The sequence below is a fragment of the Hyperolius riggenbachi genome, chromosome 11 (genome assembly GCF_040937935.1).
Source record: "Hyperolius riggenbachi isolate aHypRig1 chromosome 11, aHypRig1.pri, whole genome shotgun sequence".
NCBI lineage: Eukaryota > Metazoa > Chordata > Amphibia > Anura > Hyperoliidae > Hyperolius > Hyperolius riggenbachi.
The window spans coordinates 23,170,928-23,189,662 of NC_090656.1; the positions used below are offsets into that span (position 1 = coordinate 23,170,928).

Consider the following 18,735-nt stretch of genomic DNA (forward strand, 5'->3'; position numbering starts at 1 on the left):
GAGGATGGTCAGGAAAAGGCATAGGGGATTTATAAAATTGGAGTTCTCTTTAAAGTAAAATAACACTTTTTTTGTAAAGATCATTTTTATTAATATTTAGCTGTAAAAATACTTGAGACACACCCAACTTTGTTTACGGTATGTTTTAATGGTTATTTTTATTTATTTATTTTCCAAATAAAAGTGGAATTTGCCTGGGTACCTGGAGTTACAGAAAATAGCCACACTCCAATCAGCTGGACCAATCACAGTGTTTTCCATCTTTGGTAGCCTACCTAATTGCCAAAAATAGTAATCTCTTCCATTTCAAAATAAATAAATAATAATCCTCCAGCCACTAGAGGGTGCAGAATGGACAGTCTATCCTTAATGGAATGAAGAGGAGGACAGTCTATCCTTTATGGGATGAATATACACTTTCTCTGGGCTCTTTTGTGTCCCCTAGTGGTATGATATTTGTAAACTATGGAAAGCACCAATAGTGGTTGTTCTGAGAAGGGAGTTCAATTCATTAAACGATAGTTTGTCTGTTTTTTGTCCCATTATAATAAATTTAGATAAGTGCACTGTGCCTGCACGTATCCTCTAAGGTAAACCATCAGGGTACCCAGTTAGGTTATGAAGAACCTTGTGTAGTGAAATAAGTATAAACTAAAAGCCCTCTACTGAAAGCTTTTGTGAAGTAATGCATTATTCTCATGAAACAAAGGGAAATTTTAGGTCATTTCACAAGTGTCCAAAAAGCAAGTCCATAGTTCATCACCCCGGGGCTGATAGCAGAGCCAGACGAATCATCTCAAAAACAATCGAATACCCACCTCTGGCTAACTGCACTGCGGTATCACTGGTGCACTAGTCTCCGCAGGGACACCACCTCCTGCAACACACTAAACCAATATTGGATGAAGGAGATGGCACACTACAGGTAAAGCAACTTTGCAGTATTGAGTATGTCCAAGGAATGCACAACTAGTTTTGGGCGGAGCCCTTCAACAGGTGCACCTTCCAGTAACCAAATGCATCAATCAGTGTATGACATCACACAATAACCACATGATCACACTAGGGTACTACTACAGCTCAAGACTAGATGGATAGAACATCTGGATTGTTTACAGCCAAAAGGTTTCAATGAAAATCTGAGTTTCAAAAATGTTTTCTTAAAGGACAACCGAGGTGACATGTGACATGATGAGATAGACATGTGTATGTACAGTGCCAGGCACACAAATAACTAGGCTGTGTTCCTTTTTTTCTTTCTCTGCCTGAAAGAGTTAAACATCAAGTATACAAGTGATAGTTTCTGTCTGGGTCGGGACTGGGTCAGACTATAACATAACCCTCACTGATAAGCAATTACAGCCATAAAACAATTTCATGTCAGTAAATGGCTTCTGAGAGCAGGAAAGAGATAAAAGGGGTCAATAATTCATAGATTTGAGCTCGGGCATACTTCAATGAAGGCATCATTGAGCAGAGACAATGGCCTCAATTCACTAAGCGTATCTCCTGTCTTTAATAACGTTTCTAGAGTGGTCACCATGGTGACGAGGCATGTGTATTCAGGAAACATTTTACCTCAGGCAAACCTAAAGTTAACTCTTCTGTCTTTAAGTTAACTCTTCAATCCTTAAAATAACTCCAGAATTCTAGACAGGCTGTTAACTAACAGCATGTGAAAATAACTACAGAGGAGGTAACTTAACTACAGAGGAGGTAACTTAAGGAATGAAGAGATAAGATAACTCTCCCACTGTGGGGAGGTAAGTTTTCTCTTGTCTTATCTCCAGCATGATCTTAGTGAATTGAGGCCAATGAAACAGTAAATACGTAAAAACTAAATTTAAATATAAAATAAAACTGTGATATCTAAAAAAGTCATTTTTAGGAGAAGTAGGACAGATACAATTGTTTTTCTTATCAGTTTATTTTCACCTCGGATGTCATTTAAAATAAACTTTCTTGTTGCAGGAATGAAACTAAAAAAACAATGATGGACTGAGCAATATGGGACATCTGTCTGGTTAGTCTACACAGAACTTTATTCATGGTTACTCATATGTATTTACTATAGTCTGTTATAATTGATTATGGCTATAACTCAAAGAGAAATTGCAAGTGAGTAGCACCAGTTAGGCTTGCTAACCTTTTCAGGTACTCTTTTGGGGTAGACATTTGTATTTCCCCTTTTATAAATGTGTGTTCTCAGAGGGTTTATGGGGTTACTGTGTGATGTCCTACACTGATTGATGTATTTTAAGGCTTGGTGACTGAATGGAAGATTGACCTGAAAAAGGGCACCACCCAAAACTACTTGTGCATTCCTTGGACATACTTAATACAGCAAAGTTGTTTTACCTGTTGTGCGCCACGTCCTTCTTACAATACTGGTTTAGTAGAATAATCCATTTATGAACTTGTAGGGCTTGCATGAATCCATTGTTGCATCCTTGAAGATCAAGCAAAATGCCAATATTTTTTGGTGGCCTTACTGGTAAACTTTGTGCTCAAGAAGAGTGTCTTTATTACTGAGTGATCATTCACAAGTTCACTGGCGTGAAATGTAGGCCTGCTTTCTACTATTGGCTCTTGTCATGATCTGGGAGCCAACCTCAAGTAGCTTTCTGACCTTGTAGAGACCATACCAGTGATAATAAGGCACGTAAACACGTATCACCACACATCAATCAGTATTAACATGTAGTGATAAGCTCTCATGGTGAGAGTGTTGTCTTATCACTCCAGTCCTTAAGTTACCTCTGTAGTTATTCTCACATGCAGTAGATAGGAAGGGGAGGAGCAAACGTAGGCAGGATGTAGCACCACCCCTATATATATATATATATATATCCCTGTCTATCCCTCCCTCTCTGTGTGCCTGCTGTGTATATTTCTCTCTATACTAAATAAAAACAGGCAGCTCAGAATGCTTTACTTAACATTGCAGTCCGTAGTAACACTCCACTTGACAGCTCCGGTCAGGTGATAATTCCTTACACACTTTTACACAGTGATGCAGTTGTTATCAATTGCATTTAACTCTGTGAATTAAGATCCTGTCTTTAACTTTAGAATGATGTTGTTTTTTTAAGGATTGAGACCTTAGCTAGAAATCACTCCTTAACTTAAGGACAGAATCCTTAATTTAAGGTTTGTCTGAGGTCAATTGTTTAATAAATACAAAATGCTTTATCACCATGGTGATGAAAATAAAAACAGCACAGAATCATTATTAAAGTCAGGAGATGAGCTTAGTTAATTGTGGCCAATAAGTTACATATTCACTTGCTGTCCTGATTTGAAGCATCATGGAAGTAGCTTCTTGTTTATATGAAGCGGAGTACTTGCAAATAGCTTCTGTTGACTTCAGTGACTTCAATCTTGGCATATTGTTTACAGTAGGGACACATCTTTGTTCCTTTTGGTCTTCAACCCTAGTGTTTCTGATTCTGCACTACTTAACTCGGCGCCCTGTGATGATGATGAAGTGTCTTGGTGGAACAAGCTATGACCTAAGATTCTCAGAACTTCATATCTACTGACATGGCAATAGTTGGTCCCAGATGCACAGCAGACAAGCCAGCACACAGCTACTTGTGGCTTTAAAGTGGATCCGAGGTGAACTTTTACCCATTGCATAATTGTGTTCCTTTCCTATTGTCTATAGGGCATTCCTCAAGCCAAATACTTTTTTGTTTTTGTTTTAATACTCTAATTCCCTATAAACCAAATAAACCACACCCACAGGTTTTCAGAGAGCCTTGGCAGTAGCAAGAGCTCATGGGAGCTCAGTCTAGGTAGGAGGAGGAGGTGTTACTAGCTATTTATTTCAGGGGCAGAGGCGAGGAGGGTGGATTAGTTTTTTTTTTCACAGGCTGAGTGCTCAAGATGCAGATAACCCTGCCTCTGTGCAATGTTTACAAACAACATGGCTGCTGTCATTGTATCACAGGAAGATATAATCATTTTCTATTAAAGCTGTTTGCAGCTAGATTTGCTGTGTAAACTATCTAAACTTTAGATAAGATATATAGACTAGTTACTTGTTATAGTTAGTTTTTCATCTTGGATCCGCTTTAACTTCTAAATGGCCACCGATACTATCAAGCAGAAGTTGTGGTCATACAGTACAAAAGATGAGTCCACAGAATGTCATTTTAATGATTTTCTAATAAATAGTTATATTTTATCAAAGTGGTGCTTGCCTGAATGGACTTTTCGTGCTGAATAGTCACTTGTGTAAAAAAGAGGTTAGCGCTCCCAGCTATACAGAAACAATTACACAGCACCTGTTCGCCTCCTCTTCTAAATAGTTAGCATACACACTAAGAGGTAGCGCTCAAGGTGTTTACGTGTTCAGCACAGTATCATATCAGTATTCAAAGTTGGCAATAAAAGTTTACACTTAAACAAAATAAAACCTCTAAAATTAAGTCCTTGTGCCAATATATTAAAAGTCCAGGTGCCACCGCCCTAATATGGCAAGATGTTGCTATTGATTGGTTTTGCTTCTCCACAAGGGATGCAGTGTTCAACTTTTATTTCTGCTTGCTGCTCACATACACAGACCTCCACCAACACCCTTTGTGGTCCACTCACCGCTGACCTAGACCAACCAATGGTCTATATGCGCCTTGGGACCGTTTCCGGGTCATCCCCCACCTCTCCAGCAAAGACCTTCACAGATCACCTCAGGCTCTTCACAAATCTTGTTTAAACCTCATCAAAAAAGAACTGCCATAGCGTAATACTGCTAAAACACATTTATTTTTTAAAACGCAATTGCACTTACATATTCCTCATAAAAACATCGCATGGAGTAATTTAAAAGACGGGCTCTCCCCCGTTCAGGTGGCCAGGCTGGCAGGCTCGTCTGCACGTCTATCCCCAGATCTTCCGCTGCGCACACGGACTGAAGAGACGCCACACGTATCCTCCTGTCGCCGCTCACTAGCTTGCTCCGATCCGCTTTCGCATTGGACTCCGCCCTATCGATTTCGTCACAAGTGACTCATCAGGGGCCTGGAGTCCAATGCGTAGAGTGGACTATTTTATGCCTATTCCGTATCCCGCGCATGCTCAGTTTACCCTCCCTGAGCCTGCAAGACAGGAGGATACGTGTGGCGTCTCTTCAGTCCGTGTGCGCAGCGGAAGATTTGGGGATAGACGTGCAGACGAGCCTGCCAGCCTGGCCACCTGAACGGGGGAGAGCCCGTCTTTTAAATTACTCCATGCAATGTTTTTATGAGGAATATGTAAGTGCAATTGCTTTTTAAAAAATAAATGTGTTTTAGCAGTATTACGCTATGGCAGTTCTTTTTTGATGAGGTTTAAACAAGATTTGTGAAGAGCCTGAGGTGGTCTGTGAAGGTCTTTGCTGGAGAGGTGGGGGACGACCCGGAAACGGTCCCAAGGGGCATATAGACCATTGGTTGGTCTAGGTCAGCGGTGAGTGGACCACAAAGGGTGTTGGTGGAGGTCTGTGTATGTGAGCAGCAAGCAGAAATAAAAGTTGAACACTGCATCCCTTGTGGAGAAGGAAACCAATCAATAGCAACATCTTGCCATATTAGGGCGGTGGCACCTGGACTTTTAATATATTGGCACAAGGACTTAATTTTAGAGGTTTTATTTTGTTTAAGTGTAAACTTTTATTGCCAACTTTGAATACTGATATGATACTGTGCTGAACACGTAGACACCTTGAGCGCTACCTCTTAGTGTGTATGAATAGTCACTTGGTACAGTGGGCATAGGCACAATTGTATCCTTTATTTATGTGTGCCCCCCCCACACACACCAAGTGTTGTCACAGTACAAAAGCCAACATACCAGAGGTGAGGTCACATAAGTAACTTAAAGAGGAACTGTAGTGAAAATAATGTAATAAAAAAAGTGCTTCATTTTTACAATAATTATGTATAAATGATTTACCGTAGTCAGTGTTTGCCCATTGTAAAATCTTTTAAATCCCTAATGAACATTCTGACATTTATCACATGGTGACATTTTTACTGTTGGCAGGTGATGTAGCTGCTGCATGCTTTTTTGGCAGTTGGAAACAGCTGGAAACAGCAATTTCCAACAATGCAACAAGGTTCACAGACTAAAAAACTGTCAGGAGTACCACGGTCCTCATAGTTTCTTGTGGGAGGGGTTTCACCACAATATCAGTCATACAGCGCCCCCTGATGGTCTGTTTGTGAAAAGGAATAGATTTCTCATGTGAAAGGGGATATCAACTACTGATTGGGATAAAGTTAAATTCTTGGTTGGAGTTTCTCTTTAAAGGGAACCTGAGATGAGGGATTAGCATTAAAATATACATACCAGAGGCTTCCTCCAGCCTGATCGCTTGTGCAGCATCCTCTTTTTCCCCCTCCATTTTCCCACAAGTGGCCCTGGAAAGTCCTCTAGACCAGGACCAACTGCGCATGCGTGGCCCAGCTGTGCATGTGCTCCCGCCGCATTCACGTGGCCTGGAGGGTTCTGCCCCTGCGTGGTAGTAGTGCGACTGGAGCAAGACAAGGGAGTGCATCTGGCTGGACTGCACATGCGCCGACTGGCCCTGACTGACGGATTTTCCAGGGCCAGTTGCAGGCGAATGGAGAGTGAAAAGAGAACGCCCTATGAGTGATCAGGCTGGAGCCCCAGGTATGTGTATTTTATTGGTTATCTTCCATCTCAGCTACAGTTTAAGCTGAAATGTTCATAATTCAAAACGTGAGCATTGCATAGGATTTGGAGTGGGTTATTTAGAGGTGAGGATCATTAGCATGGCGTTTGTCCATACTAGACCATTGGGTTTATGTATTTTTTCACAGTTACACCTTTTAAGCCAAGCTTAGTGGTCTATTTTTTTTACATTTACTTGTTAGCCTTTTACTTGGCTTGTTGAGTGTGGATAAGTTATAGATTTCCCCAACTGTAGCTTGACATCAATGAATGAATGAGTATACACACTCCTGTCTTATACAAATCCTTAAGCCTAATTTACACGGTACACTTTTCCATCAACTGATCCAATCGGATTGTGATACATTTTGCAATAGTTTTTACATGCTTATCAATGCAAAATCTATAGCAGAATTGATCAGAATTAATTTGGACGTCTACACACATGCAATTTCTCATCAAATACACCGGTCGATCGGATGGAAAATTGTATAATGTAGATGAGGCTTGAGACTATACACATGATATTAAATGAAGCTATTACTTATGACTTTATTGTCTTTCTTGTATTTTTGAGGTCCTGGTGACCTCCTACCCATCACGAACCAAGTATGTATGGTGAAGAACAGCAGAGCTCCAGGGTCCTTCACAGGGCATCTTATAACTTAAAGTTAGCCAAAGACGAAGCACCCTCATGTATTTTACCATATATATCAGTGGGGACATTAGAGAAAACACCTACCCTGCTCTCTGCTTCATCCTTCACCGCTCAGCCTACTTGTTATAAGCCCTGATAAAATCCCAGACTGAGCATTCAGTCTGGCTTTGCCCAGGAATCATTATAGCTGAGTCTGTCTTCTCTGATGTCTTTTCAAGCCCAAGCCTGCCCCCTTCTGGCTCTGCTACAATGACTCAGCTATAATGATTCCTGAGCAAAGCCAGACTGAATGCTCAGTCTGGGATTTTATCAGGGCTGATAACAAGCAGGCTGAGAGCAGTGAAGTATGAAACGGAGAGCAGGGTAGGTGTTTTCTCTAATGTCCACACTTATATATATGGTAAAATACATGAGGGTGCTTCGTCTCTGGTTCACTTTAAGACCTGTTCCAGATAATAGTGATGATAATAATCTGCTTATTACGATTTCGTAAAATGTTCATATATTTTGACAATTGCAGCCATATGTAATTACGATTTGTAAGTAAACAGTACGCATATCTACTTCTCTGAGCCTGAAGTGAAGTATAGAGTGGCGTAAAAATGAGTAGCAAGGGAGCTGAAGTGGTTAAAGAGACACTTAACCCAGAAAAAAATGAGTTTTACTCACCTGGGCCTTCTACCAGCCCCCTGCAGCAGTCCTGTGCCCTCGCAGCCACTCACTAATCCTCTGGTCCCCCGCAGCCAGCTAGTTTCGTTTTGCCGACGGGCCCATCAAGATTGGCCACGCGTATCTTTTTCCTGACTATAATTAGCGCTATTGCGGGCCGCAACGCGTACAAAAATACCCGTTGCTGCATATTTAAGTGTTCGTAATGCGACAACGCGTATTTTTGTGGCAAGAAACGAAACTAGCTGGCAGCGGGGGACCAGAGGATTAGTGAGTGGCTGCGAGGGCACAGGACTGCTGCAGGGGGCTGGTAGAAGCCCCAGGTGAGTAAAACTCATTTTTTTTTCTGACATAAGGTTCACTTTAATGAAAAGAGGACAAGTTCTCTTGCATCCATGGTGTGAGTGAACTGGACAACCCATTTGTGAAGTAACTTGTAAATTGAAAATGAGTAGAGAACCATGGGTGAATATCAAAGCACTTTATACAACAAAAACACATACAGGTAGTAGCTTACACATAAAAATGTACAAAGGTGCCCTCCCACCTCAGTGGGAGATGCCCAGGCCAGTAGAAGACAGCATGCAGAAGTCAGTAAGTCCCAGTGTGTCTATTCTTGATGAAGAACGGAAAGTTCACTTCCCACCGTTACGAGGAAAAGTATTTGGAAGTCCTTGACGTCAAGGCTTATGCTCCAACCATTCTTCCAGCTCAATAACGCTCGTCTGTGCTGAGTGTCACATAGGATGACATTACTGATAGGTACCATGACCGTCTTAATGTGTTTCATGCTATATGCCCTCCTCAAACGAATAGGATTGTTCATTTGTCTTCTGCCTATACACACCCTCCTAAAATAGTTCTATGTTTCGCCACCATGTAAGTTTATAATACATCATAATATACAATAAAAATACAAAGACGTCATAATATACAAACAGCAACACATTTATCTAAAAAAAAAAAAAAAAAAAAAGAAAAGAAAAAAAAAAGAAAAGAAAATGTAATATCAAAATCACCTTTCAGACCTCCAGGAAACTTAGCCAGGGTTCATACAGATTTGAATCTGAATTCTCGCCAGCGGATGTATTGCGAGTGTTTTGGATGTGAAAGACTGCCGTGGACCAAATTCATGATCGTTCTAGTTAAGAACCAGGCTATGGGTTCCGTGAGCGCACACATCTTCTGTTCGGTTAAATATTACTTAAATAGTATAACACTCTGGTTCCAGTTTCCTTTTGGTTATTCCAATGGAAAATTAGATTACAAAGACAGGATCAAGGTAAACAACACCAAGTGTATTACAACTACAGGAACCATGTATTGTATATCGTCTATAAGGACCACCAAATTTTTTTTTTCTTTTAACGTATTAGTGAAATAAATTTAGATGTCTCACAACTAGTAACATCGTTAGTAGGCCTTACTGGATTATTATTTTAATGTGCAGTTTTAGATAAATCAAAGTATTTTTTATTATTATTATTTTGCAAGTAACTACAAGACAGGCAATACAATCTTGAGAAATTAATTCATTAAAACGGGAAAAAAATATGAACCAAAAATATCAGTCCTGATGTATTAATAATGCCCTAATTTAGCATTATACATTCAACCTATGGTTTTATATCTTCCGTGTTCTACTAAACGGCAGATGAAGACTTGTTTTTGTTTTTTTTTCTTTTCTTTTTTTCCTTAACTCTTTATATCAGAGATATCTTTGATCATTGAAAACAAAAAATAACTAATAAATTATTTTAAGAAATTCTGCCTGCTGGAACAACAGTCTAAAAATGTCGTCTTACAATTTTAATTCAAGAATAGCAGCTAGTTCAGTTTATTCATAAAGTTTCAAAGGAGCGGAATCCAATAAAAGTTTATTGTTATAAGCCACGAGTGATTTATCTCCGACATAGCTGTCTAAGATGTAAAGTTGAAGTCTGTACTAATCGGAGGTGCTATAAAAGGAGTTAAGACTCCTCTTTTTTTTTGTCCTTGCCACAGATGAACAGCGTCGTCGATGTACCTCGGCCGCACAGCAACTTGAGACGGAGGTACATCAAAGAGACGAAACCACATATCAGTCCAACATACAGATAAGCAAAACTAGGAGCAATCAGGGTCCCCATGGCCGTCCTGGATGTCTGTAAGAAAAGAAAACAGAATCGGGAAAATAATTATGCTGTTAAATTAAAATAGCAGCGATACAGATTAAATTCCTACAATTTTTAGTCTTAGCATGAAACACATAAAATTCTGAGAACATGTGATGTCATCTTTATGTGACACTGATACACTGATTAGCAATTATGGGGTTAGAAGAAGGTCTTCTAAGAGCATGATATCAGCTTTGCTAATAAACACTTAATGCAAAGTTATACTTAAAGAGACACTGAAGTGAAAAAAAATATATGATATAATGAATTGGTTGTGTAGTACGGATAATTGCTAGAACATTAGTAGCAAAGAAAATATTCTCATATTTTTATTTTCAGTTATATAGTGTTTTTTTTATAACATTGCATCATTCTCTAATATTTGCAGTTTACACACTAATCAGCATTCTAAATTATTTTACAGAGCAGCCTACTGAGCTTTTGAACCCATATCTGCAGAGAAAAAGAAAATACAATGACGGACAGTTGAGATAACAAGCTTCAGAAGACAGAGCTCTCTATGACTTTGAAAGTCGTGGTGCTCAATGGCTCATTTTCATAAATAACTGGAGTTTCTTAACTCTTCCTGTACTGGAAACAATATTACACTTATGTCTCTGCTCCTAATGTTTTATTTCTTAGCTGTACTACACATACAAATCATTATATTAAAAAAAAACAATTCGGCTTCAGCGTCTCTTCAAGGCATATTTCAAATAAATGTGACATTATCTGCATATCGAGACATGCTTACTGCTTTGCCTGTATGGGGGCGGCCATGTTGTTTCGCCTGCTTAGCACAGTCACCTCAGGCGATTTTCGGCATCAGTGGAGAGATATACTTAAATTATTTCTTGTCCCTTTCTTTTTTTGTAGGGGGGAGAGGGGGGGGGGGGGGGCAAATCGGTCTTTCCTAGCAACACACCATATCATTTTTATATTTTTTTCAAGAATTACAATAATTTTTTCTGATTGATTATAACATTTGAAAGATCTAACCAATGTGCCACACTCGTGTTTAAGTTTTCCCAATTATTAAAACAAATTTTAGAAAACTGTTTGGGTCTACACCTACATCATTCAATTTTTATTAAGATTGGTCAAAAAAAAAAAACACTCTCGATCAACTTTATATATATATATATATATATATATATATATATATATATATATATATATATATATATATATATATATAAAAAAACAACGGAAATTCAATCAGATTTCACTAGCAAATAAGAAAGCTTTCCATTTTTTTGTACAACCAATCATTATTATTGAATTGCTGTAAAATTGGATCACTTTACTGTATTTTGTGTGGCCACCTTTAGAGCCCAATTTTGTGCTCCCAGTGAAGTGATGAATATTAAGTTTGATTACAAAATAAGTGTTTAGATCAGGGCTGTGGAGTAAAAGTCAAAGAGTTGGAGGAATTTTGGGTAGCTGAAGTCAGTGGTTTCATCAACTGAGGAGTTGGATGATTTTTGTACCGACTTCACAGCCCTAGTTAAGATGAAAACTAACCTTGGCTGTGATTTTTGTTTGCCTCATATGGAATCAATTTCTGAAAGTGCATGAGTGTGCAAAGGGTTAATGAAATCTAATTACAACAGAGAGAGAAAATGTGTGCTTCAACCAAGTGAACCTGACAAATCTGGCTTTGCAAATTTGGCCTATTGGCTAATCACGAGACATTGCTCATGCAAGTAAGCATTTGCTTTCGCATGCCTAAATATGCAGGGTCAAAAACCAAAACCGCAAAACAATCGCCCTGCGGGAATCAGTTCATGCTATACAGCACTATCCAGGGGCGCCACGAGGAGGCTTCCCATTGCCCTCATACAACCGGGGGGCCGCGGGGGTCCCAGGCACCACAGCCTCCGCCTCCGGGGTGCCGCTGTGTGGGTTCCAGGCGGTGAGAGTGCCTGGGACCCCCGCGGCCCCCCGGTTGTATGGGGGCAATGGGAAGCCTCCTCGTGGCGCCCCTGGATAGTGCTGTATAGCATGAACTGATTCCCGCAGGGCGATTGTTTTGCGGTTTTGGTGTTTGACCCTGCATATTTAGGCATGCGAAAGCAAATGCTTATTTGCATGAGCAATGTCTCGTGATTAGCCAATAGGCCAAATTTGCAAAGCCAGATTTGTCAGGTTCACTTGGTTGAAGCACACATGTTCTCTCTCTGTTGTAATTAGGGTTAATGAAATCACTTAGCCTGAATGTCAAAGAATGTTTTCAGCACAACAAAAGTTGGAATTTTTTGGGGTGAAGTAAGCATTTTTACACTCTTTTATATTCTATCTCATTTTCATTATTTTATCACCCTGGGCAACTCTTATTTGTACTATGCCTTTCCTAAAGATGTCAGTTCAGCTACAGTTGGAGTCCATTTTGTCCCCTTAACTACTGTAGGTTCTGCATTGCATCTTCATCAGTACAGGCAGATTTGTGGCAGAGATCGAGTCGAGTGCTGGAACCCAGGATGACTACTTTTATATAAGAATATTCATAGAAAACAAAAAAAACCTCTTTACTCCACTCGACCTTATCGCTACCTGGTTCTACATACCTTGATAACATGGTTTTACTACTGAACAGTGCTATCTAAACTTTCTGGATTACAGAATGCCCCATGTATGACACTGGGTGCTGCCAATGACTTTAACTGCGTAATACATGATTCCCATTGACATTTGACACAGAGAAACTAAAGGGTTATTTCTGCCTCCACTGAGATAATAACAAGGACAAACAACTTGTCAACATAGTCCACATTTACAGGTCTACTTTGGAAGTGTCCACCCTGAAATCAGTGATTGTAGTCTGAAAACAACATGAGATGTGCCAACATGAGGTATGTGTGGAACAGTCTTTGTTAGAGGAACCTACGCATTGCGCTTCTTTGCAAAGGCGTTTTTAACATCAGGCAAAGGTAACATTACAGTGACTACCTAATTCCTTCTTTAGCCTTACAATTAACCTTTCTTTAGAGACTATGCTTAACTTAACAGGGGCACCCGCCCCTTTTTTCCCTCACCAAGTTGTCCCATTGGCTAACTATCTCTATCTCTAGCCATGTGATGTTGGGGACATGATTAGTGGGCACTGGACTATTGATAGTTGGCGAATCCTAGTGAGGGAGTAAAGGTGACCATTAGTGGTGCAATTTTTAGTGAACTATCATATTTTTTGATCATACTATTCAGGTCTTATTGCATGAAAACAGGGAAGCTGGTGGGCCCAATGCGATCCTAAATGACCATATTTTCGACTGTTTCCTATAGACGTAACTGGTTGATGTAGCTTACAATCGTACATTGAATTCTTTAATCCCGTGGATCAATTAAATATGATCTTTCTTTCGATCTGAATGATCTTATGGATCTTGTGCACTGTTAATAGGCACCTTATGAAGCAGGAATAACCAAAGCAGGTGGTTTCTGGACACAGTGCCGAACCTAGGCGTCGCTAGGAACACGTAAGGGTAATTCGGGGTTCCAGCGATGGCAGGACCCCAAGTTACATCTCTCTTCGAGTTGATATGACTCGGAGGAGGGAATAGTATTTAACGCCGCCGGGGATTTGAGCGGGGGCAGGGTGAGCCATCATTCAGCACCCCCTGCGCCCAGGTCACTGGCAGCTTACTAATACATACGCGGAATAACATACAACTCAAGTATTAGGCTATAAAAAGTTGAACACGGGTGCTCTTTAAAGGCGGAATATATGGAAGAAGCTTTGAAATATGCTTTCCCTGCTCTCTGCTCTAAGTTGCACCCTAGTGGAGTAAATAAAACCAAAATAATTTGCTTCTTCTCAGATGTTTCAGCCAAAAGGACCAAAATTACTGGCCACAAGCCGATGAATGTCATCACTTGAGCTACCTGAACTTATTTACATAGCTCTGAGGCATTCAGGCCCATCCACAGCACAGGTAATGCCTAGTACACACAATCTAATTTTCCCGTCAGAACGACAGAAAATGTTCCATAGTTCGATAGTTTCCAACATGTCCGATGTGCTTCCAATTGAGAAAGAGATCAATTTTATGCAGTACTGATCTCAAATTCGATTCCTTTCTCGACCAGAATTGGAAATGTTGGAGATTAACTAACGATGGGAAATTTTCTGATGTTCTGACCGGAAAACTGTGTGTACAAAGCCTTAAAGGACAAAACAAGGGTATCTACTGGAGGGGCACTTATTTTAGCATTTGTAAGTGTACTGGTTAAGGGCACTGCCTTTGAAATGGGTTCGAATCCTGGATAGGGTCAGTACCTATTCAGTAAGAAGTCCTTGGGCAAGACTTCCTAACACTGCAGGGTGGCCTCTTGAGCGTGCCTTTAGTGGCTGCAGCTCTTGAGCGCTTTGGTTCCAACAGGAGAAAAGCGATAAACAAATATTAGGATTATAGAATTATAAATATCGTTTACCCAGTCATTGATCACTGACAATCATAAGTTAAAGGAAACATCTGAGGTAGAAAACAAAAATGAGAGCTACTTACCCGGGGCTTCCTCCAGTCCCTGGCAGCCGATATGTCCCTTGCTGCAGCTCCGGAGTCCTAGGCTGTCCTCCAGGTTGGCATCTACTGTGCCTGGGCGAGTGCAGCTGTCAATCAATCTCACGCTGTCTGGAGTGTTCTGCGTGAAGGGGATCCTGGGACTCCGGAGCTGCGGTGAGGGGCATATTGGCTGTCAGGGGCTAAAGGAAGCCCCAGGTAAGTAGATCTCTTTTTTTCCCCTCTACCTCGGATGCTTCCTTTAAGTCAAATATGGCCAGATTCAGCTAATCCTGAGGACTGGTTCAAACAATCATCATCTTTAAAAGTATACAGGAAATGAACTAACACAGTCTACGTGCACACAAAGGCACCACCTACACCATCTCTCTGTAAAGCTCAATACCGATAAATCAAATTGGCTCATAAAGTCTGTGCTTGTCTCTGTCAACAAGAATTACAGCTGGTGAAGGTAAATATGCAAAGGAGATGCACATATCTCCTGTAGGAGCGTTACAACTTTCACTACATAGAAACAAATACCGAGCCTGGTTTGACTTACTACGGTCTGATCTGACGAACCTCAGAGAGAAAAGGAGGCATTTGGTTTGCAAGAGTAAACAAAGAGCCGTCTCTTCTCTACAAATTGTGTCACTGGAGATGGATAAAATGAAATCTGCTCTTTTATTATTTTTTACATTCTCGAGGTGCTTATAACGCCAAAACCTGATGGTATTCAACATGCAAAGCTAATGACCCATTTCCGTCATGACATGGGCTCCTCAAATGCAGTAAATGTATAAAATAGGAAAGTTAGTTTTGACTATATTCCACGGAAGGAAATGTTCAGCCTTCGAGTCTTGCCCTATTTTATGTACTTGAAGAGCAGCAGATGAGCCAGTAGGTGAACATCATGTCTGGTACACACCATGCACATTCCGATAGACTGGTCAAATAGATAATTTCCAACAGGTCCAATCGGATTTCCAATAGTTTTTTTCTAATCAATTTTGTATAAAAGTGATCGAAAAAGCGATCAGAAAATCGGAAATCAGGTAGGACCTGTTGGAAATAATCTATTTTACACATCTATCAGACGGGAAATTGCATACCATGTACCAGGCACAAAGATGGTTAACAAAGTGCCAATAACTCTGGCATGCATGCAAATATATTGCATGCACCTTGGAACTTTCCCAAGTAAAATCAGAAGGACGTGTGTTTGATTGTCCCAATCCCAAGCTGCATTTAACATTTAACTGCATTTAGGCTTCCCCTATCCGTCCCCACCAAGCCGAGATTTATTGACCTGAAGAAACAGAGGGTGTCTCTTCCGGGAAATGTGTCGCATTTTAGCCTAATAAAGCAACTTTTAGTCATTTTCTGTTCCCCGATAATCCTTTGATATAGACATGGTAAGCATTGCCTAACAACTACTTGACTTCTCAGCCCTCCTTAAAGCCGCCAGCCACTTGCGGCACTGAGACGGGCTGACACCGTTCCCTCTGCAGTGGATTCCCTCCAAGGAGACCTACAGTCGTGTCTAGCTACTCTGCGCCTCCCTTCCTGCATGCTGGACTCCTCCCTGAGGTCTCATGCCCGCTGCTGACTGGAGAGCCCCGGCCCTGGCTGTCATCTAAGAGTGACACAAACTGACTCAGGCTGATCCTTACAGACAAGCCACTACATTCCAGGTGAGACCTGTCTTGGATAGGACAATGTGATTGCAACTTTCTGCCACTCTCAGAGCACTCTTTTTGTTTGTTTTTAGCCATGTTCATTGGATATGAAGCAGGATTCTATCACTTTGGAGGATACGGAGCCTGCTGCCCCTCAAGGTGAGTACCCGTTAAATGTGAATTCAAGCTGAAATTGTTGTCAAACCTTATTGACCTCTATTGGCCCTTTGCTAGACCTCATGATGGCGGCATTCTGTTTTTTTTTTCTGAATGCAAAATGTCTGTGGACAATAGAGAAGGACTAGACCTTTGGGAACTTTAGACCTCTTACAAGGTTCTGCAGATGCTTTGACTAGCAACACAAAGCAGAATTATTGTTCGGCAGCATATCATAGCTGAGTTGTTTTCAACAAAGCAAAATTAAAACAAGAAAACTGTTTCTTCCATCATGCAACTGAGTTTCTCTAATTTAACCTTTGCCAATGACCAGTATATTGTACTAAAGGGGGAAGGTCCAGTCAAAATCTGTGAGGATTCCAGGTATTGGCCCTTGCATTGCAAGTAAAAGAGACAAACATGATAACTAGTTAAACTATGTCAATTTCCGCACCTCTTCACTAAAACAACAGCGTGATTTATTTACCACTAGAAAGAAAGCTTTATTTTTCTAGAAAGAGCTTTATTTTAGGACCTGCAGCCTGGATTCATTGTCTGCAGTCCTTCTCCTGTAGTCTGTGTGACTTGCATGAACCCATGAAAACAAATCCTTATATCTTTGTAACAAAGAGTGCACTTTCCACTTAGAAATCACGTCATCTGGGGAGGAAAAGATGTTCTTAAACATGTTAATCATAAATTTGTTTTAATTATTTAGTGGCCTATTTTCACGTATCTAGGGCAAAATTGACAGCGGCGTGTGTCATTAAGATGCCAAAGGAGTTAAGGTGTAAATACAGAAGATGGAAGAATGGTACTAGCGAGTACAACAATTTTGCAATCAAAGGGAAGGAGGTGTGTGTGTGTGAGTGTGGGGGGGGGGGGGGGGTAGGAAAAGAGGGAGGGGGAGGGGAAGTGAAGGAGGGGAAGGGGCAGAAGACCAGAGAGGGAGGAATAATGACCTATTAAATGGAAATCAAGGAAGGAGATGACAGAGGTAAGAGGACAGGAGAGTTGAAGGTTGATTTACGAAAAGGTAAAAGGAAAAATGGAAGGAAGGAAGAAAAGTAAAAAGTAAGGAAAGCAAGGGAGAGATGGAGAGAAGTAAGGGAAGTAAACAAAGGATGGAGGGAAGGAAGGAAGTGAAAAGATGAAGGGGGAATGGGAAGGAAGGAGTAAGGGAGACAGAAGAAGAATGGTAGGAAGGAAAGAGGACAAAAAGGAAGGGGGAAGAAAGAACGGAATGGAAGAAGTAAGGAAGTAAGGGAGGGAGGAAGAAAGGAAGGAAGGAAGGAGAGAAAGATGGAAGGGTAGGAAAAGGTAAGTAGAAGGGTGAGAAGGGAGGGAGCTAGTGAGAGAAAAGAAAAATGGAATGAAGGAAGTAAAGAAGGAAGGAATGGAAGAAGGAAGGAACAAAAAAAGGAATAAAGGAGGAAAAAGGGAGAGAAAGATGTAAGAACAAAATGTAAGGAGGACAGTGATGAGGGAGGGAGAGAAGGAAGGAAGGGAGAGAGCTAAGGGAAGACAGGGAGGAAGGAAGGAGGGAAAAAAGGAAGGAATGGAAGATGTAAGTAACAAAGGAGGGAGGAAAAGAAAGACGAAGAGAACGATGGAAGGACAGAATGGAAAAAGTAAGAAGGGGGGGAAAAGGGAGGGTGGGAAGGAATGGACTAAGAAAGTTGTTAAGGAGATAAAGGAAGAATAGAAGGAAGGAAAAAGGGAAAGAAGGAATGAGGGAAGGAAGGAGAGAGAGATGGAAGGACAGAATGGAAAAGGTAAGAAGGAGGGTCAGAAGAAAGAGAGAGAAAGAGGAAAGGAAGGGACATAAAAGGGGACATAAGATAAGATGAAGGAAGGAAGAAATGAAGAGTAAATGATGGGAATCTGGTTATTAGTTACCATTGTATATAAACTCCATTAAAAATAATTATCTTAACATATCTGTCTGCTACACAAGTGACCTGTGTCTGCATCTACAGCACTGAAGTGAGTCAGAACCGGCAATAATCGGTGCTGAAATCGTCATATATACTTATCCTGGGGGCAAGTTTTCTGACATAGGGATACTGTCAGCTGACGTAAAACTGAAGCCAAACAGCTACCCAAGAAAACCAATCCCAATCCTTGTATAATTATACTGCTGAAACCTGATTGGTTGCTCTCTGCAGCTGCTGTACCTTTTGCTCTCTGTTTTTTTATAAACAGCGTATGAGAATGCTTTCTAGAGCTATCTGCATGTTCCG

General features: G+C 40.7%; 1 protein-coding gene and 1 long non-coding RNA gene across 10 annotated transcripts in view; one reads left to right on the plus strand and one right to left on the minus strand.

Annotated features, from left to right (window-relative positions):
• Positions 1–10,857, plus strand: part of LOC137538712 (uncharacterized) — a 921,113-nt gene extending 910,256 nt beyond the window's left edge. For both annotated transcript variants that reach the window (XR_011024864.1, XR_011024865.1), the window contains 2 exons: positions 3,439–3,618; positions 10,583–10,857. This is a non-coding gene — a long non-coding RNA (uncharacterized lncRNA). The remainder of the gene's footprint in view (positions 1–3,438; positions 3,619–10,582) is intronic.
• Positions 8,469–18,735, minus strand: part of ZNF536 (zinc finger protein 536) — a 576,810-nt gene continuing 566,543 nt past the window's right edge. For all 8 annotated transcript variants that reach the window (XM_068261011.1, XM_068261010.1, XM_068261013.1 and 5 more), the window contains one exon: positions 8,469–10,146. In XM_068261011.1, the coding sequence (XP_068117112.1) occupies positions 10,109–10,146 (38 nt within the window). In that variant the 3' untranslated portion in view covers positions 8,469–10,108. The remainder of the gene's footprint in view (positions 10,147–18,735) is intronic.